The sequence below is a fragment of the Siphateles boraxobius genome, unplaced genomic scaffold (assembly GCF_051911475.1).
Source record: "Siphateles boraxobius isolate OS27281-9 unplaced genomic scaffold, OSU_SipBor_1 1, whole genome shotgun sequence".
NCBI classification, from domain to species: domain Eukaryota; kingdom Metazoa; phylum Chordata; class Actinopteri; order Cypriniformes; family Leuciscidae; genus Siphateles; species Siphateles boraxobius.
In genome coordinates, this window is record NW_027508699.1 from 8,054,868 (window position 1) to 8,077,080 (window position 22,213).

Here is a 22,213-nt window from a genome sequence, read left to right on the forward strand (position 1 = left end):
TCGTTCGCCAGCTTTGCAGAACGTTACGCGATGCGTTAGTGTACATGTTTTCGACGTGTATGTTACACGTCACATCCTGACGTCACGTTGCTTAACGGGATCTTTACGGGATGTGTGTAAATGCACTCACAGATTACGGAAAATCACTGGCAGTGTGAATTAACCAAAATCAATATTTACAGTGTGTAATATCTCCTAACTCTTTATTTTGATGGTCCTCCACCAGACACTACTGACTGTAAGTAACTTTGCTAGTACATGCCAACTTATTCTAACCCACCAGTCTACTCTACTAACACTCTAATGAGAGTTAGTAGACATGTAGGTGCAACGTTACTTATAGTCAACAGAATGCGTTAAAGGGACCTTCAAAATAAAGTGAAACCATGTGTAGCAGGGTATGTATAACCCTTGCTGTTATTGGTTGGTGTCATGCTAACCCTGTGAGCCTATCAGTGCCGAATGTAGCAGGGTGATGTATAGCCCTTGCTGTGATTGGTTGGTGTCATGCCAACTCTGTGAGCCTATCAGTGCCCAATTTGGGGAGTATAAAAATGGGAGTGGTTTGTTGGCCAGGTATGCGTCACTATGGGTCCTGCCCATTGTAAACTTCATGTTGTGAGTAATGGTAGGTGTAGTAGCATTGGGTTTGAACCTCAAACTTTGAACTTGATTGAGATGTTTACATCAGTATATTTGTGGCTTGCAGGAGAGTTTGATGCATCCTCTGGTTTTGCTCTCTGGTGTGCACTGGCTCTTGCAATAGCTGCTAGGTAAGTTTATGTATGTTAAAAAGTGTTCTTTGTTAATGGGAGACTGAATTGCTTGCATGTTTTTAGTGTGTTGTCTCGTAAGCGGCGGCATTCTCATAAGGCGAGTGACGATGTGTAGTACAGTGCTGCAAACCTCCTGTGGTATGTATAATTTTAAGTTAATTTAGGTTGTTTTTAAATCTAAGTAATTGTTTCTTATCTTTGGCAGGTGCGACAATGTCCAAGGGTTCCTGTGATTTATTTGAGGGGGGATTTAAACCTTCTAATGTGACTGCACTGCTGCTTTGCCTGGGTCTCAATTGAATGCTCTTGTTGGCGAAGCTTGCTTTATTTTTATTGTTTTGAGTTTTGTCTAAACTTGAGTTAATTTTGTTTCTGAGTAAATATATTTGTTATCTTGGTTTATGAATGTGTACTTTTGTTTTAGAATTATAGAATCTTTTGTACGTCAGTAGTTTGTGTATTTTCTTTCCATTGTTTCATTGGATCGCTGACTGGGAGGGGTTGGCTGTGGTTATAATTTGATTTTGTGTATTTGCACATAGTGCGTTTAATACTTTATCACTGTGTGTGTTGGATATTGAGTGTGGGGTGGAAATCCAAAGTGTCTCCTCTGGCTATCTTCCTCTTTGTGTCTTTAGTAAATGTTATTAGGTACGGTTTACTAGTGAGACTGTGGCATTAGGTATTGTATGTCTTCATTCTTGTTCTTTTGTATTTTAATAAAGTGACTTGTTGTTTGTGTATTTTAGTCCACCCATCCTTGCTCACCCCTGCATTTGGCAATGAACCTGTTTGCCCTAGTATAGGGCTTATTTTCCTGGTGTATTCCAGGTGGTGTAGTCTAGCATTGATTATAGGATCTTTGGTCCCCTTGCGGGTATTATATATTTATTTTCGAATGTCCTCCGCTTCGCCACACATGCATTCTTTTGTGAAGTAAGTAGACAGGACTACGGGTACTGTAGGAGACCACAATGAATGAGGATTTATGACAGCATAATGTGAACATGATTGTTGTCTCTCTATTCAGGGCAATTTAACATTTAAATCAAACCCACAGTACTTAAACCTGACGTTCTGGCACTCTGACAGTTTGACAATCTGTATTTCTCAGTTTAACCATCACCTGCTATGTCTTTGACTGACTGAACTCAGGGAGGAGGTCTTTAATCTCTGACGTTCCATAGGGACCTCTTGTCTTGTGATTAACAGCCTTGGTTGTGACTGCAAAAAAGCCATCCATCTGTCCTCATACACTCCATCCCGCTTTGCAAGCCCAGCCCAGTGCCAGTGTGAATCATCACTCAGTGGCTTTGATGAGTTGCTGTCTCTTGCACTGAGGGCAGAGGCAAATGTGATGTTTAGCTGATCGATATATTTCCACCCAGTTATCAGTGAAGTGCATTTGAAAATGTTTGAAGTGTTTGCAGCTAACCTGCTGGCAGTGGTTGCTCTTGGAAGTATTGTAGAAAATAAATTACATCGCAGAATCTTGATTTTTTTTTTGAGGCTGCATTAAAGGTGCAATAGGTGATTTCTGAGAAAAACTGTTGATATTTGAAATCAACCCCAAACAAACACGCCCCCCCCCCCCCCCCCTTCATTGCTCCGCCCCCAAAATGCACAAAACACGCTGTGCAAGAGTGGATGTCTCTTTATTATAGCAAAATAATGCTTCATGTAAAATAAAGCAAAGATAACAAGCAAGGAAGAACATTAAATTTGCATACAGTACACAAAAGTATATTCAAGCAAGAGTTGGTTGTTACTATCACTATAGCTAACTTTTTAACATTATAGCATATGTTGGTTCTGTGAAACAGTAAACTTAATGTTACACACATCCTCTGTGTCTGTGCTTACTGCACCTTTAAGGACTGCAACTGTCAAAACCAATTTTGTATGCTAAACATTAAATATCTGCAATTTTTTTAAACATAGTTAGATAGCAACAGCCTTTATATAAATAAACTATTCATTATTGTGTTCAGAAAAAAAGGTTAATGTTACCCATTTGATGAATGACTGTTCATAGAATTGAAAATACATATATTATTTCATCAGGATATACTATTGGATCTATGAATGGTGAATGCTGTCCCTCTCCCTTCAATATAGGTATGGATGAATTCCTAACCCAGCTGATTCATAAGTAATGCCATTTAAATTTAATTGTACACTATTGAAAAGCAGTGATTCAAGCAGTGTCTTCTTGTTTAGATTTTCTGGAGTAAATTAAAAGGGTATAAATACAGTATAATACTAATACAGCTTCTGTATAAACGCATTTTGTTTCAATTTCAACAACACTTTTTGGATTATATATCTATAAACCATAAGTAAAGCTTCTTCAAATTATTTATTTTTTCAACCCAGTAGCTCATTTTAACCCAACTAAACTTCATCTCCCCTATTCTGTATTACTAATTCACCTTTCCAAGTACATTTAACAAAAAGTTCAAAAGGGAACGGGCTAATGTTATTATCATCCGTCTGTGTAATTCGAACAAAAAACAAACATATCATAATGCAGAACATTTGACATATTTCATTTCTGAAACATGAATTTCTGAATTGCAATAAACAATACTGCATTTTGTTTATGAATCCCATTTACCTGTCCATGAAATAGAAAACTATAGTTTATGGTTCTAGATTCATGGAATGATTTTATGGATCTGCAGTGGCTTGATTTAAGAGAATTCTTTTAAATCCCCTCGAGACAAAAACAACCAGGTCCAGATGAACAAGATATATAGAACCAGAGGGTTAATCATCATGCCGCACTCCCTGGATGATTGCTTTCGCACGCAGCATAAAAACTTCCATCAACATCCAATCGCAATTGATTGCGGAAATGCAATATGAAAACACAACTTTGCGTATTGATTCGCTAAAAAGTGTCAGACACAATGATTAGCTCTGTGTGCCTAGAGGCTAATGGATTATGATGTATACGTTGCTTGCCCTGACACACTATCAGAGTTTACCTTCAATTTATCATGAGGATGTGTGCAGGGATGACAGTGGGCAGATAATTTTTTCTCAATTTTTTGTAAAGCATCAGACTTTTTCAGCATGAACAATTTGGCACTCAGAATACAGATACCATGCTGTTCCCTGCTGCGCTTTTGCATTTACATAAGCAGAGGTTTGATGAATGACTGTGCGGTGGCCTGATGACCCAGTCGCATATGCTTCCCTATTATATTTAAAGGAGAGTACTACATGTCTAGCTTTACATTCCCAGGAGATGAGGTACCCACAGTGCTGGGAAATGACTGAAAATCAAAACTTAACCAATGAGATAATGTAGAAAGTGCCCTATTTTCTTTCATCCTTTTAAGCTCCCCCTCTTCATTATGTTGTCCTATTCAGGTTATCTGGATAAGTGGCCGCATTCATAAGTGGTTCCATTTCTTAGAATCATCTTTCTCGTTTTTAGTTAAGCTGCATGCCTTTGCATATAGTGGCACATGGTGTGTGTGCATCTCTGGCACTCAGCTTGTGTTCGACTTGTGGCATTACCTCCAGATCATGAAGGTTATAGTGAAAAAAGGTTACCGGTAGCTGACAGAAACTGTACTTAACATGCTGGAGCCATACAGTAAAAGCACCCTAAGCCTCCCTGACAAGCAAAAGACAAGCTAACCATATCCTTCCTATCTCCTCCACACCTGCCCACAACCCCGAGCTTCAACACATTCTTATTCATATTCCACACACTTGTGAACACTCATGGGCACACACTCACAATAGTTGTCTAGGGCTGCATTTTCCCATGAAAATTCATGCAGTGGCTCTAGTGGGCCTGTGATCATTCCGGTCGGTCTGGGAGATGTCATCCGACAGATGCCTTTTTTATCATATGAGAGGAACCACCTGTTAAACATTTATAGCTGGAGCTCCGTGCCTGGAATTCTGGCCCATTAGAAGGGACAAAAAAATGCATGGCTGAATCTCCATTCAGTGAAAATTAGAAAATAAAATTGACATGCCTGCTACCCATGAGTGACAACAATGTACAATTTGACATTAAATTCAGTTATGTGGAGCATTTTAGACTGGTTATGCTTAAAGATGAAGTCATTAATCATTTAGGTGGTCCAGACAGTTTACTGGTTGATGCCAATTAGCTTGTCTTTTTAATCTGTCCTTTGCAAAACATGGGTTCTTTTGTAGGGATAATTGTGTGAGAAAGACCACTGTCTGTTTTGTTTTCTATCTGTCACAAGCATGTGAAGTTTAACAATGAGTAATGAATTGGATGGAGGAGCATTGGGAGGACTGTCAAGTCAAGTCATCTTTATTTATATAGAGCTTTTTACAATACAGATATTTTCAAAGCAGCTTTACAGTGATAACAGGAAAATAATGCAAAAAGTTTGTTTTTTTGCTGTAAAGCAGCTCTAGAAGAAAATAGAGTCATAGTAAAGCTAAATTAAGTTAAGTGATGGTTAATTTTTGCTGTAAAGTAAGTTATTAATTTAGATTATATATATATATATATATATATATATATATATATATATATATATATATATATATATATATATATATATAAAAAATTTATAGCCGCTCTGGAGAAAACCGGGATATCATCGTCCAGCTCAGTTCAGTTCTCATATAATGGTGTCAAAGCAGGCAAGATCATTAATATTGTTGAATATTAAGTGTTCCCAACTAATTAAGTCAAAAGCCAAAGATGACAAAGGTGACAGTGGCAAGGAGCCAAAACTCCATCAGGTGACAGAATGGAGAACAAAAACCTTGGGAGAAACCAGGCTTAGTCGGGGGCCAGATCTCCTCTGGCCAACGAACAAACAGTCAAGTAAAGTCAAGTCACTTTCATTTATATAGCGCTATTAACAATATGGACTGTTTCAAAGCAGCTTTACAGTGATAATAGGCAATCAAAGTAACAGAGATGGTTTTGGCTTTACAGCAGCTCTAGAATAAAGTTATTGTCCAGCTAAAGTTGGTTTTGATTGATTCACTTCCGTCGCAACGATCATTAGTCAGTATGTCGGCTGTGTCCGAAAGAAACAGTTCTCGGTTCTGTACTGGTGATTGAGAACGGCTGTACCTGTACGTTCGGTAGTATGCGTATGCTCAGTATCAGCTGCTCGTGCTCATTACTTCTCTCAGCACATGTCTCAGTTCAGTGAACTGTTGGGAGTTACTGGAGTAAAATATACTCCAGGATATTGGTTTATTTCGAGTCAGAGGTGTCTGAAAGTGAGTAGCCTAGTTGTGGATGCGCTGACGCAAGACGCAAACTGTTTCGCACGATTCAGTCCGATTTGGTGTACTGGTTCACTAAAAATAACTGGTTCAAAATAACGATTCGTTCCAGAACCGGACATCACTAGTATATAATGAAGTTGTGTGCTCAGTAGATTTCTAATTGTGCTCAGCTTAACAGTTTTTCTTTTTAAATTAAAACTGTTTTAATAAAGTTTTAATGTTTTAACTGTACTGTATTACTTCTTTTTTGCTAACTGCACCGTTTTACATTTAAGTGTGTACATTTAAGTACACGTCCATGACCTATATTTAAAACTATGTAAGAAATTTATGAAAGCATGTTTTTCACATTTGTTTAGTTTACACCATACATTAATGCAAAACATTTTGCAATTAATATACATAATATAAGAACATAACATATTCAAAATATGTGAACACAATGTTTATATATATATATATATATATATATATATATATATATAGTTTTAAATATATAATATATATTAAGACAATATAAAAACATATTAGGGACATATATATGTTACATGTATGTAAGCAATATGCTATGCATATATGTGTAGTTTGTATATTGAACATTTATACAAATAAATATATGTCATGTATATTGATAATTATATGGATGGAGAAGCATAGGTTACTGTAAAGCTACGTCTTAGTTGGTGCTTATCTTGGCGAAAGCCGGGTACAAATCAGCATGAAGTTTTAACATCTACTCTCGTGTAATGGAAATCATGAAGATCTGGACACGTCCAGTGACTGTGGTGAATAGTGCTGCTGGCAACAAGGGAAAGACCTTGCGACAGCCTGGAGAGACAGCTGACAGGAGGAAAGAGACCACAATGGGCCTGGTAAGGGTTAGTTACCCTTGTCGGCAGTATCCAGCTCTGTGTTTAAAGGATGCTGGAGACACCTGCCCAAGGCTTCTGAGAAATTAAAGAGGAAAATACCCCTAGAGTCTATAGAGCGGAAGATGACTCAATGTTGGACAACATGGTTAACGACTTTGGAATGGAAACGGATATGAGTATGGAGAGTAATTCACAAAAGACTAGTTCAGGTTCTGCAGTTAGCATAGTTATTGAACTCCAAGCTTGTGTCTGTGGCTGGAGCAAGGCAACAACGGTCAGGGGTTTGAAGATACATCAAGGGAAAATTAAATGCTTTAGAGAGAAGGGACAAGGGCCTTGCATTGATCAGTACTTCTTACGAAGTCAGTCAAGTCAGTCGAATGAAATCCAGCGACAGGAAGCAAACCACAGTTCGCAGGATATCATCACCCCTGTCATAGAGGAGAGGAGGGTTTGCACAGTTAGTGATGAACACATTGATACTTGTGAACCCGGTCAGATTAACCAGCAAAAGAGAGAAAATAACCTCAACGGGCATAGGCCTCGAGTTAGATGGCCAAGAGCTTGTGAGAAAACAGCATGGGACATGGTAAACACAGATCTATGCTTTGCATTGGAAAGAATAACTGGTACATTTGAAAAGAAGCTGGATAAATTTGGGGACATCATTTATGCATATGGAAGTGAGAGGTTTGGTGTGGAAAGAAGGAAGGAAAAAGTACAAACTACTCCTGGAATGTCTAGACGGCAGCAGAAAACTGAAGGGTTAGTTAGAGAAAGGAGGCAGCTGAGGAAGCAATGGAAAAGAGCAGAACAAGGTCAGAAGGCATGTGTCTTATCCACTGCGCCATCACCACCCCAAAGACCCATTCAAATTCGTAATGAAGTTATTCACCAGTGAGAAGAATTGCACTTTAAAAGCATCTAGGGTTGAGCTAGAGAGATATTTGGAGGAAACACATACAGATGCCAAAAGGCATGAGCCTATGTCAATTCCGTCAGACATCCCACCTATCAATCCACCAGAATACCAAATGGAGGTCTGTGCACCTAAGTGGAAAGAGATAGAGCAGGCTGAGAGAAAGGCAAGGGCTTCATCATCTCCAGGGCCTAATGGAGTTCCGTACAGAGTGTACAAGAGTGCTTCAGGAGTTCTAAGAATTCTGTGGAAATTGATAAAAGTGGCATGGGAAAAGCAGGTTGTACCTAGAGCATGGTGCCGAGCAGGTGGAGTCTTTATACCTAAGGAAAAGATGCTACAGCATCAGTCAGTTTCGTCCTATTTCACTATTAAACGTTGAAGGTAAGATTTTCTTCAGCATTATTGCTCAGAGATTGTCAACCTACCTATTAAAGAATGGCTTCATTGACACTTCAGTTCAAAAAGCGGGCATTCCAGGATTCTCAGGATGCTTAGAACACATCAATGTTATTTGGCAACGAATTCAATCAGCTAAAAAGGAGAGGAAGGAGCTCCATGTGACATTCCTGGATTTGGCTAATGCATATGGTTCAGTGCCACATGAGCTTCTTTGGGCAGCATTTGATTTTTTCAGGGTACCGATGTCGATAACAAATTTAGTGATAGCCTATTTTGGAGATTTGCAATTTAGTTTCTCAACTCCAGAATTCAGCACTACATGGCAATGCTTAGAGGTTGGAATAATGGCAGGATGGACAATTTCTCCACTGGCTTTTACCATGGAAATGGAAGTAATCATTAGGGCATCAAAATGGGTAGTAGGAGGAGAGCGCTTGGCTTCTGGGATGCGACTACCACCAATCAGAGCATACATGGATGACATGACAACCATGACTACAACAGTAGCCTGCACTAATCGGTTATTGGGTAAGTTAACCGATAACATTGAATGGGCACGAATGCAATTTAAGCCCTCTAAATCAACGAGCATCTCGATAATTAAAGGCAAGGTGGTAGATAAAACATTCTTCATTAATGGTGAGGCAATACCAACAGTTTCTGAGAAGCCAGTGAAGAGTCCTGGGAGATGGTACGATTGGAAGGGTTGAAGAGCATAAACAGCTGCCCTCTACCAGGGAAACTAAAACTCTGGTGCTTTCAGTTTGGTCTACTGCCGAGGTTGCTGTGGCCACTGACTGTGTACGAGGTTTCTTTGACAACAGTGGATAAGATGGAAGCTTTAATAAGTTCATATTTCAGGAAATGGTTGGGAGTTCCACGCTGCCTCAGCAGAGTGGGACTTTATAATAAAGGAATATTGCAGCTGCCAGTCTCTGCTTTAACCGAGGAGTTTAAGTGCGCCAAGGTCAGACTGGAAATTACCTTAGTAGAGTAACGCGACAAATATGTAAGGGAGGCCCATGAGTTCGCTCTAGAACCCGCTGCTGTCCCAGAGCTCAGTCCTGTGTTGGTTCCAGTCCGTGAGCTCCCTGTCTGCCCTGATACGACCACGAAGGTCGTCCTTGAACTTCCTGTCTTCCCAGATACGACCATGGAGGTCATCCCTCAACAGCCTGTCTGTCTTGTGGTGACCACGGAGGCTATATTAAATTACCTTCCTGTTTCATTCCAGCCAGAGAGGCCGTTCCTGTGTTTCAGCCGAGCAGACCGTGATGAAAGGTTCTGCCTGCCTTGCCAGACCTGTTATGGCCACGGAGGCTATAATGGACTATTTTGACACAGCTTCTGAGGGCAACCCTAACCTCTCTGTGCTCTGTGTTCCAGTTTCGCCTGATCAGCCGTTGTGGTCACCAGCTCCTCATGCTCTGCCGTGGCCATTTCCCAGGCAGGGAGAGTGGATGAGATGTGAGAGTGTGGAACAACGCAAGATGGGCTGGAAAGACCTTTGGTCAATGGAAGAGAGTAGGATTAGTTTCCTTATCAGGTCAACTTATGATGTTCTCCCATCACCACAGAACCTAAACCTCTGGGTAGGAGCGGATCCCTCTTGTCCTTTGTGTTCATCACCTGCCACATTAAGGCACATTTTGACAGGATGTAAGGTGGCTCTTAGCCAAGGTCGGTTTACTTGGCGCCACGACCAAGTACTCCGATGTTTGGCTTTAGCTTTGGAAGACAAGTGTAACATGACCAATAAGTTGCCACCTGTTCTAGCAAAAAATTACACACAGAAGACAATATTCCTCCGCCCAGGAGAGCAACCACCAAGAAAAGGTGTTAAAACCAATTCTCGCTCAGGACAACTGGAAGCTGCTAGGGACTGGAAAATGCTGGCTGATCTTAATCAACGGCTTATTTTTCCACCTGAGATTGCCACCACTAACCTCCGACCAGATATTATTTTGTGGTCTGGATCAGCACGCATTGTTCAACTGATAGAGTTAACAGTGCCATGGGAGGATGCTGTAGATGAGGCATATGAGAGGAAGAAACTACGGTATGCTCAGCTGGCCATTGAAGCAGAACAGCGAGGATGGAGAGTCCGGGTTTATCCAGTGGAAGGGGGTTGTCGAGGATTTGTGGCACACTCCACAACCCGGTTCCTCAGAGACGTCGGATTCAGTGGCCAAGAGTTGCGTCGCACAGTAAAGAACTTATCTGAAGCAGCAGAGAGGAGCAGCAACTGGCTGTGGTTGAGACGGATAGAGTCTGGCTGGCTGTGTACAGGCCGCCATTCTACGGTTTTGAAAAATTCTTGAAAATTGATGAGTCTGTTGGTTAATTTGTATAGTTTGCATAGTAATTACAGTTATTACGTTCCTGTGTATTTTGCGTGAATGAGGATTGGTGTTTGGACAGATATTGTGTTTTGCGGTAGTATGCCATACGGAACAGTTGCCACTGACCGCTTTAACGTCCGCAGTGGGGCTTGACAGCCTTAGTTAAACGGGTTGGACCGTATGGTCGGGTTGTGGAGAGGTTGTGAGAGATTGTGGTTAGGTCAAAGGAGCAGCCTCAGCAGCAGGAGGGATGTAAAGGTCAGTAAGCTGGGCTGAGTTGAGTGGGGGACGGAGGGGGGTGACTCTGGGACGCCAGAGTCACTGTCGAGCCCTATTGAGGTGTCGTGGGCTAGTCGACGAAACACTGAGGACGGAAGGTGCCCACTTAAAGACCCTAGAGATGTCCCCTACTATTAATAATAATAATGTTTTATTTATGTAGCGCCTTTCCAGAGCTCAAGGATGCTTTACAATAGACAAGCAACAGTAAAGTCAGTGGATAAAGACAGCAGACAAAACAACAGGGTAGGTAGATGACAGTGGTACAAAAAAAAATACCTACAACTTAGGAGTTATGATATTCAGAAAATAAGTGAGTTTTGAGCATGGATTTGAATTCAGAAATAGTGTTAATAGAACAGAGTGATCGTGGGAGAGAGTTCCACATTTTGGGCGCTACAACACTGAATGATCTGCCCCCCATCGAAACAAGGCGATGCCGAGGGACGACGAGAAGGCTAGAGTCAGAGGATCGTAGAGAGCGGGTCGGGGTGTAGGGGTGAAGCAGATTACAGAGATAGGGGGGAGCCAAGCCGTGCAGAGATTTAAAAGTGAGAAGGAGAATTTTGAATTTAATACGGTAAGCCACAGGAAGCCAGTGAAGATCATGCAAAATTGGAGTGATATGTGCAGAACGCTTGGTGTGGGTGAGTATTCTGGCAGCAGAGTTCAATCTACTCTGCTCAATCCAGACGGTTGTCATGAGGGGACCGCACTGTGGTTCGAGCCGTTGTGTGTGCAAATACACTGCAGCTATTAACACTAGACAGAAGGAGATTCACATCACCATTTGGAAAGAAGCGTAAATGGATGGAGAAGCATAGGTTACTGTAAAGCTACGTCTTAGTTGGTGCTTATCTTGGCGAAAGCCGAGTACAAATCAAGTTCTAATAGGTTTTATATATGGGCAGATATATATGTACATATATGTTTTCACTTTCTATGTGGATATATTTAATACAATATATTTCATATGTGTACATATATTACATTTCCGTATGTTTGTGCCTTGGCTTCAAAATAAGAGGTTGGCTCAACACCACTGTGTATTGACTTCCCATTCACTCTTCCTGATCTGCTTTCACAAGCAATACCTTTGATTATCAAGGCCTTAATGATTTGTTACCTTGACACTAATTCCCTTGATGACAAGTATGCACAACATAGCATATTTCTCCAGATCAGGTGGTCAGGGTTTTTTTTTTAAGCAAAGGATGGACTCAAATTCTGGCATTGATCCTCCCATGCTATGATTCTTTTCTATTAACAACGTGCCACGCCTAGGATTTTATTATCACTGAATTTCTGATGTGGCTTACTAATTTGCATAAAAAAAGTTCTGGCCATCTGTTATGTAGACAAACATAAACTATAAATAAAAAACGGACACATCTGAGTTACGTTTAATGCACAGATGGGTTGTCCATTGGTAGAGAAACTCAAAATATATGCAGCTGGAGGCAGTTGGTTTGTGTACTCTACTAGTAGCATATTAAATTCAGTCAGAAGGGTGAACAACTCAAGGTCGTTGTCTGAAAGTAAGGCAAATGCTGGTTCCCTGTGGTGAGAGAGGTTAGTGAGACACAGCATGAGAGTGTTAATGTTGTGTGCTCCACGTCCATTTATGAAGTATATACTGCCAGTTTTGTCTTGAAAATTTTCCAAAGCATCCTGCGACACCAGGTCCAGGATCAGATCTCATAGGCTACCTGGAGCCATTTATAAAAGTGACAAATCTGTCTCAAATTAGAATTTTGGTTTTAACTACACTGTGAAAAGTGACCAGTTAACTTGAGGTAAGTGAGGAAACCCGTTGCCTAAAAGGAGTAGTTCACTTCAGAATTAAAATGTCCTGATAATTTACTCGAAATATATACTTGAAATATAAATTCTCAGAAAATGCATTTAATACCAATATATTGAAACGTCTGTTTATCCATAGGATACCCCCCTTAAAAGAGTCCAGACATTAGAAAAATATCAGTCTACACATGCGTTTTATATTTAATATGAGGGAATACACACGCATTCATAAGTGACAAAAAAATATTTAACTTTTAGGAGGCAAAATATTTTTTTTATAAAATTCTGTGAATTACACTGCGCAAATCAAAAGTAATACTACCCACCGGATGAAGAAGGGTTGGCTCTCCACAGAACACAAAATATTCATTTTATTTTATTTTTCGTGTTCGCATTTATGAGGAAAAAACAATGTACGTGACAATTCTCCGTTACGGACGCGACCGCTCTGAAACGGCACTAAAAGACTTTTAAAACTTTCACAGAGACCTCAAACAGAAGACACAAAGCCTTTCTTTAAAGTGAATTTCGATTTGTACTAATTGTATCTTAATTTTAATCAGTGTTTCATCAACCAATTTCCTGGATTTAATAAATAAGAAGTAAATATAGCAGACAATAGATAATCACGACACGGAGGCGCCTGCGCGTGAACTGTAGCGAGTCTCATAAATTAACCGAAACTCAGCGTAGGCTATAAGGTAGCCTAGCCTACTTCACAGACCTGAAAAAAAAAAAAACTATATATATATATATATATTGAAATGTCTACCGTTAAACAGAACAATTCAAAACGAAAGAAAACGGACTGCTCTCTGCTTATCTGTATGAAATGTGCATTTCTCTCTGGCGCATTCACTACTGCGAAGATCGCGAGTCAGCAATATCAACTTCATCTTTATTAATAAACAATTAAAATGTCTCCTTGCTATATTTGACATATTCATAATCATTTTTGCCGGTTCTCTATGACAGCTTTTAGTTGCTTTCCTTACATCATGTTACGTGAACGCGTCACCAACGCATCAAAAACATGACTGTGTGATGAAAACAAGAAAAATACCACCTAAACATAGCCTAACTGTTTAGAAAGAAAACACAGAACAAATGGAGTAGCCTAATGTGTATATGTCCATCTCGCGAATGTACAGTCTTCTTCTTCACCCATTATCCGCTTTTCCACTGGCTCGAAATCATGCCTCGGCACTCCTGTAAAAAATAAATCGCTATAAAAAATATATCAGACACTGCCATTTAGTCTTTATTTACAAACTTGGATACCACACGCGGCTATTGACTGACCACGAACAGGTAACTTAGCCTACTTGCATTTTTCATTTGTTAATGTCTCGCGGTCTTGGCGTTTTTTTGTTGTTGTTTTTTTACAATTAAAACTAAAAGTGTGTTGTAACGCAAGCGTAACTGAACATGTAATATAGTAAAATATTACTGAAAATTGATTAGTAATGCCTTACACTACTGCGTTACAGCAAAAAGTAATATGTTACTGTAATGCATTACTTTTGTTACGCGTTACTCCCAACACTATACATAATCACGTTGGAAAGGTCAAGCGGTAAACTGACGTAGGCGGAAAATGTAGGGCCGGGTGAAAAACTAATTTTCTCCGCCAACTTGAAAATCATCCGACATCGTTGTTTTACCTTTTATTATTATTATTTTTAAAGGGCATTTGACTTAGTTTTGCACGTTCACTTTGTAAACACTAGGTCAGTACTTCCGCCTACGTCACGCGTGACCTTCATCACAGCTATAGTGCAAGATGACCATTTGTGGTTAAAAAAGTATATAAATGTTTATTTATTTTAGAAAATGACTGATCGTTTTGCTAGATAAGACACTTATTCCTTGGCTGGGATAGCGTAGCCGTAGAGCCCTTTGAAGCTGCACTGAAACTGCAAATTGGACCTTCAACACGTTGGTTCCTGTTGAAGTCCACTATATGGAGAAAAATCCTGGAATGCTTTCCTCAAAAACCTTAATTTCTTTTCGACTGAAGAAAGAAATACATGAATGTGGTTAGCAGGAGACTGCCGAGGGCTGTGAGAGAATGGCGTAAGGCCAGTGGCGTGATTACTAATGAGCGGCACCTGAACGCACTGGTCTCGTGTCTCTCACGGAGGAGCGGAAGCATAAAAGGAGACGACAGTGGAGATCGAGAGAGGCCAGGCCTAGATTTTATTTGATGTTTTGTTTTATGTGTGGCGACCGTTTTATCGACCGTGAGGGACTGCTGTCTTTAAGTTCGTTTTTGTTTTTGTTTTATTTTGTTATTAAATTCTTTGATTGTTCGCCGGTTCATGCCGCCTTCTTCCCATAACTTCTAACCTTTTTACAATGAATATCTTGGATCACGTGGGGGTGAGTAAATTATCAGGAAATTTTAATTCTGAAGTGAACTAATCCTTTAAGATTAAGTATAAATAAACGTCATGCGTAATTGAAAAAATTAAGTTATGTGGAATTGGCAAGTTTATGCGTTGGAATTTATACCTTTATAATTTTAAGGCAATGGGTTTGTCAACTGATCATATTTTACAGTGTAAAATGGTTCTTATGGAAGCAATGGCCCTATCCCTAATGACGTCATAAACACTTGTGGTATTCCTAGTCTGCACTTTCATGATGTAACACCATTTAGACTGTCGGGAAATAGTCTGCTGCGAAGCTTGCTTCAGTGCGAGCTCTGCAAAAGTGCACATCGAGGGCACATATCACCACAAAGGGGGTGCTCGTGAATGACAAAAATGACAAATGGGACACCTTACGTTCAGGCAGTTCAGCACCAACCGGATACGTTCCTCTGTGAGTCCAGCTCCAAAACCGAGAAAGAGATCCTCTGCACGGGGGCAAGTTTGCTATTCTCCCAGTTGACCTGAAGGCCCAACTGGCTGACATGCCGAAGCAGTAAATCCCTGTGTTCGCACAACTGCTGACTCTACTAGTATCAGCCAGTTGTCGAGATAGTTGAGGATACGAACCCCACGCTCTCTCATGGGAGCGATGGCTGCCTCCGCGACCTTCGTAAAGATGCAGGGCAATGACCTGTCTCCTAGCAGGATGGAGACATGAAAGTACGCGTCCTTCAGGTCGATCGCTGCAAACCAAAATCTTGGAGACGGATGCATTGGAGAATGCGTCTCTGTGTTAGCATCCTGCACGGAAGATTGTGAAGGGCACCGTTCAGGGTACGCACGCAGGTCCAAGATTGGCCGTAACCCACCACCTTTCTTGGGCACAATGAAGTATGGGCTGTAAAAGCCGGTCTTCATATCGGCTACTGTCACTGGCTCTACGACCTACGTGCAAAACTCTCACCAGTGCCGGAGCACACAGGGGAATAACCTCGGCAATACTGATACAGGGCTGGTGCAGCCTGTATCAATGAAGCACTCATTTTCTCCGCCCTCAACCCACCGTCAGACAAACAACACAAACAGAAATTTGGGTGCTGTGAAAACAGCAGTTGATAGCTCGAAAACTCCAAAACAAGACTGAAACGCCAAACATGACTGTATTTGGTGCGGCACTCGGATGGATTGTTAATTTAGAGATAGATTCGGAGAGCAGTATAAACCCTGGCAGTACGGTGTCAACAGTGTGGGCTAATTCTAGCCACTGGCTGCTGCGAGAATGCAAAACGTCATATTATTAAGGCATATTATTAAAGATTTTATTCCTTGTTGTAGATGATGAGGCTGTTCCCTGGCCTGGGTGTCACCTGTCGGACCAGCAAATTCCTCGCAAAAATAGGAAACAAATGCTGTGGCGGAGTGTGTGATGGGACCATCCCGCTCCCATATGTGATATCCCATTGAAGTATTTAAATGGTATTTAAATACTGTGTCTAAAAACGCTGAGGCTGCGTCTTGACTGTAAGGGAGCATTGTAATAGATAAGCATCAGTAGATCAGGGGTGTGCAGAGGTGTTCTGAAAAAAATAAATAATTATAAAATCTAATGTAAATGCTTGTTCCAGTTACCCTTAATGTTGTCAAATATTTCTGGTTTAATAAACATTTACATTACAATAAAAAGGAGACCAGATACAATTCAATTATTGAAAACATTAACACTTAAATAAAACATATGGGAGCGTGGGATAAAACACTTTTTATTAAAAACAGTATAACCAAGTATAAATCGGCTGTAGTAGACAATGAGGCTAGAGTTAGGTGTTAAGGTTTGGGTAGGTAGAATAAGTTGACATGTACTTGAAAAGTTACTTATAGTCTGTAGAATGTCTTTTGGGAGCATCAAAATAAAGTCTTAGCAGATATTAAGCATACAGTCTACTAATACTCTATTGAGAGTTAGTTGACATGTAGTTGCAAAATTGCTTATAGTTAAAACAAAGTCTTTAGATGTATTTCAGTTTCCAACACTTGCCAATATAGCAAAGAGATTTTTTGATGCAATATGATTTTTCAGACTGCCTTACTGCCTATACCAGAAATCCTGAATGTGCTCAGAATGGCAGTGTAAGGTCTCAAGTTGATGAATGAACTTCTTGCTAGCCTTCTTGCAACAGGGTACTTCCACTGTTAGGCATTTTGCTTACTGTATGTGTAACTCTTGTATTGTTCATTTGCTAACATCAAGTAAAACATCTTCTAAGTTTATTGCTTGGCACATTGCTCCCCACAGCAAGCTCTTTGCATGACTGTCCACTTTCCATGCAGCTCACTCAATGTGATTCGCTCTATATCCGTCTCATTCTCCAGACATGATTCTTGTAAGTGGAGAGATATATTGCTTACTTCAAGGTAAACAAATTGCCTTAAGTAGAGACTAGAATGCAAGATTGAAAGCAATATTTCTTTCATGATGATCAGTGAGGACCCTCATGCTTCTTCTGATAAGCAAAAAAGCACACAAATTTGATCTCAGATCAACTCAAAATGTTGAGCATGCAAAAGCCTTTGAAATTCTAGATATATTTTACGATCAGTGCATTTATTCTGTATGTTCAATAAATGGATTAATTCATTGACTCATGCAGGGTATCAGCCTTGTAATAAAAACACATTTTATTTATAATATTAATTACAATATTGAAAATTATGTAATTTCAAAGTTGGTGGCGTCACTCCAATGGACCCCCCTCCAGGGACTTTAATTCCTCCACTATCATACTATCCGGCTTTGATTTATCACTTTGTAAAAATGTGGTCATTTATCTTTTTACTGGTCTGAAAAAGTATATTTGCCATACTTTACTTGTATGTAATATACTTAGCAATTTGCATTTTGCATGCTCTGCAAGTTATACACTAGATTAATGCTCTCAGATGCAGCTCCTGCAATCGCCTGAGACATAATCCGTAAAAACTTCCTTGTTCATTTTTGGCTACAGCATTATTCATTCAGTGACCATATCCACACTTTTAGAGTAGAAATTGAACTTCACCCTGAGTAAAACAGAACATTGGTCCAATTTAGCTATAGTATAGAACATTGTGCTGTTGTTTTCTGTCATGTGCTTCTTATTTTCTATCCAATTGAACCAGAAGAAAATTACAGTAGGAAAAGGTTTTAACAAGCTGTACAACAAACCACTTTTGCCTCATGATGTGCAAGGCAGCAAAAAAACATCTTTATAGCACTACAACATTTTCAATTGCCCTGCGTATTGACTGGAAATCTCTTTAACTAGCATTTTATGAGGTGTGTATTGAGACTTGATTATTCTCTAAGGGACTATAACAGCAGGTGTTGGTGTTTTTCTCTTTGCTTTGGGTAGCAGACAGTGCAGAAGAACTAATTGGATCTCACAAAAAAGAAAAACTATATTCACTGCCAAAGAAATACGAAGCACTTCTAGACCTTACTAAAAGGTTTATGCAGTGATCGGTGTGATTTACATTCAGAATCCCATTCTTTGAAAAACTTTGACTAGCCCAGTAAGTGTTCTCCTAAGTAGCTGGTGAGGATCATTAATTCAATTAATGAAAAATAAAACATATATTATGTTTCACTCAATAAATACCTTATTCTCCCTGTTCCTCTGTGATACTTTCACCACCACAAATAACATTTACAGCCCATGTCTACTTACTGATGAATGTTCCTTTGTAAAACACTCAACTTTTAAAATCAGAAATGGCAGTGTCCTCAAGCTTTTTTACAAGCTTTCTTTGCTTTCTCCTGCATCCGTCTGAAAACAAACAAAGCCCTCAGCAGCCTACAAGGGTGTATTAAAACTATCTCTTCTCCCAAGGTCAATACAGAGGGTTGGTTGTTTATTCCCCTTAGTCTGTGTTGTGGACATGCATCTGTTTTAGTCAGGCTAGATTTACAGCAATTCATAAATTTCCCTGAGATCCAAATTGAGGAACAATCAGAATCACAAGCAACCAAGAAAATCAGAGGGGCTGGACAAAGGTGTTGAGATGGAAAGTGATGGGGTTATGTGAACTTTGCCTTATACACAATAAGTTCAACACGTATAATGAATATTCAACACCAACTAGCACTTTTCATGAGCTATTCAAGTTGACCACTCAATTGAATTATTTTGGCTGCAAGCTTCTTTATCATTTCATAAATTTACATAATTATTTAATATTGTCCTGGACAATAAGGGACTGGGAAAGATCCTATGTTTCTATGCCCTGATTCAGGGGGTTTCAGGCCCAAACCCTCTTAATCAGGGCATATTATTAGGAATTATGTGTGGTTTAAGGTCTGATCGACCAAAGGAAGAAAAAATGAATTATTTTGGAGGTATATATATTTCAACAGGGCTTACATCAACATTTCAGTAACTGCAGCATTTTGTTTGCCTCTAACAATACGCTGGCGAACAAAAATCGCGTTTGACTGACCAGGGCAACAGTTCAGTGTCCGTTATAGGATCGGTATCGGCACACAAGTACTGTCATGATCAGTTTATTAAATGTAGGCTACACATTACAAATACATCACTTTTGTTTCATTCAATGCTATGATCGGGAAGCCAATAATTCACACATTGCCTAGAATAAACATTTAGCACCATGGACAGCGGTCAAACAGTGGTTTTGGAAATTCAAATAAAGAAAGGGAACTTTCCCCAGTCTTACTCTGAGCATTCCTCACGAGATAAACGTTTCGCCAATATGTCGTGTGACAAAGAAGATACAGAACAGCTGAGCTGCAGATGTTTTTGTCCTTGTGACCTGGATGTGGCGTCCAGTAAACCTCAGAGCAGACTCAGACGTCATCTGAGAAGGAGGTACTAACATCAACACAGTACAGTTCCAACCGCATATGAGGATTGTAATCATCACCACACGGTGGAGCAAAGGGACGCCAAACTTTATTCCCACTTCTGAACCGAGTAACAAAGTTCAGCAATAGCAAAAAAAAAAAAAAAAAAAAAAAAAAAAAAACGTCGTGCATCTCTTCTAACACTTAAACTCTTCAGTAAATAATTATCCTCTCTCTATGGATTGTATTCTGTTGTCAAAACGCAAGAGCACTATAAATGTTGCGCTTTCCCCCAGGAAACAAGGCAGTGACTTTTTGTACAATGTGCACCCAGAACGGATTGCGATGATTGTGTCCAATTTAAGTGTGATCAGCTGCAGGAGGGCGAACAGCGCGCTGTGCCTCAGTGCAGTGGAGGGACATTTGGAGGCGTCCTCCCCCTATAGCACTCTCAGTCCCACCGGCCACCTGCTCGTGGCGATGAGCTTGGGCTTCATCGGCACTTTCGGATTCCTCAACAACCTCCTGGTTCTCGTGCTCTTCTGTCGCTACAAGGTGCTGCGGTCCCCCATAAACTTTCTGCTGGTGAATATTTGCTTGAGTGATCTCCTGGTGTGCGTGTTGGGCACGCCGTTCAGCTTCGCGGCGAGCACTCAGGGGCGATGGCTCATCGGCCACAGTGGATGTGTGTGGTACGGCTTTGCCAACTCGTTGTTAGGTGAGTGTTTTTGTGGAATCTATCTACACGTAGTCTATTGTATCATAACATTCTGTTATGGTTTTGCATGCATGGAAGTTTGATTTATCTGGATTTGATTTAATCTGGCATAAATCATTAAAATTATAAAAAAACTGTTAATCATAAATACCCAAAGTGTCAAGCTGTCTCCGTTTGAAAGTTTAGTTTTATGAATAGGGATAACAAAACTTATATGACTCTTCGTGTTGCTGACATCTAAGTTCTTAGAAATGTTATCTTTGTATTCATGTTTCGTACATTTTCGCACTACATTTTTACTATTTAAAAACATAGTCTACCATTTTCTACAAATATCTTGATTGAATGACTTTAAAATACAAATGGTGTAAGCATAAGTGATGAATAAATACTTTGCGAATACGTACTTGGAAAACACGCGAATGTGCAGTAACTTAATCGCCGTTTCTAAGGCTATACAGCCTTATCAGACAGCTACCCCAATTAAGCTAGTAAAAACGTGCCTTTTATACAAATGTCAAAATATGCGATTTTTTTTCATTGGTTTTCATGACGTGACAACCAAATGAATATCTGCATGTTTGCTAGATCACGCTGAATCTTAATTTGTGGATATTTTAATATTTTAAATCAAAACTGTGTAACAGCTTTTTTTAAAAAAACAAATAATTAAAGAGTAGCCTACGCCAGCGCCTATAAACATTACATTTTCCAAGTTGGGTTTCTAATGTTTTATGGGGACATTCAATAGACAATGATTTTTTTATACTGTACAAACTGTATATTCTATCCCTTTACACCAACCCGACCCCTAAACCCTTCACAGAAAACTTTCGGTGTATTTACATTTCAAAACAAAACCAAAAAAAAACCCCACTTAGTATGATTTATGGGGACCAAAAAATGTCTCCACAAGGACACACACACACACACACACACACACACACACACACACGCGCGCGCGCGCGCGCACACACACACACACACACACACACACACACACACACACACACACACACACACACACACACACACACACACACACACACACACCAGTTTCAACACAGGCAGAGGTGTAGTTTATAGCTGCAAATGCATCTGAAGGTGATGACATTGGTTCTTTCTCAAGGCAGTAAACTGTATGTCAGAGTAAATGCAGTATTTCAGACTGATAAATGACCGGTTAAACATTTTTCAAGAATATTTGTGTCCACCTTTATCACAAATTAACTTAAATTAGGCATAAAGTGTTTAATGTTTATCATTTTGAAGATTGCATGTTATTGCTTTCACCATGTTTAACTGGCGTAATTTGACTAGCATGCTTACATTAGTTGTATTGTCTGAAAACTTGTAGAAGAGTGAAGGGACATGTGATAAAGTTAGAGAAGGATCCATGGAATAAAGAGTCTCAGAAGAGAGAAAGAGAGATGCCAGTGAAAGACAGAGCTTGGCAGGTAAAGAAAAAGGCTAGAGTCCAAGAGCAGAGACCAGGGAAAGGACAGCATGAGCACACACCACAGCATCTTTGAGTTTAATCACTTTCTGCACCTCTGTGAGCTTTGGAATGCAAAATTATATTTTTTGGTGGTCAGAAAGTGGGGTTGTAATAAAGAAATATATTTCTTTGTTAATTTTCAAAA

At 39.8% G+C, this 22,213-nt stretch overlaps 1 protein-coding gene and 1 long non-coding RNA gene across 3 annotated transcripts in view; both read left to right on the forward strand.

Moving 5' to 3' along the window:
* The first annotated feature begins 474 nt into the window (after positions 1 to 474).
* On the forward strand, positions 475 to 1,147 carry LOC143714785 (uncharacterized). 2 transcript variants are annotated; one of them, XR_013195709.1, is made up of 4 exons: positions 475 to 618; positions 710 to 773; positions 840 to 914; positions 982 to 1,147. It is a non-coding gene; the product is annotated as an uncharacterized LOC143714785 (long non-coding RNA). The 2 variants fall into 2 exon arrangements; XR_013195661.1 differs by having other exon boundaries at positions 478 to 628.
* An 18,868-nt stretch (positions 1,148 to 20,015) lies between these two features.
* The window catches only part of tmtopsa (teleost multiple tissue opsin a), a 107,835-nt gene continuing 105,637 nt past the window's right edge, over positions 20,016 to 22,213 (forward strand). The window contains exon 1 of the mRNA XM_077198743.1: positions 20,016 to 20,570. Within this exon, the coding sequence (XP_077054858.1) occupies positions 20,090 to 20,570 (481 nt within the window). The 5' untranslated portion in view covers positions 20,016 to 20,089. The remainder of the gene's footprint in view (positions 20,571 to 22,213) is intronic.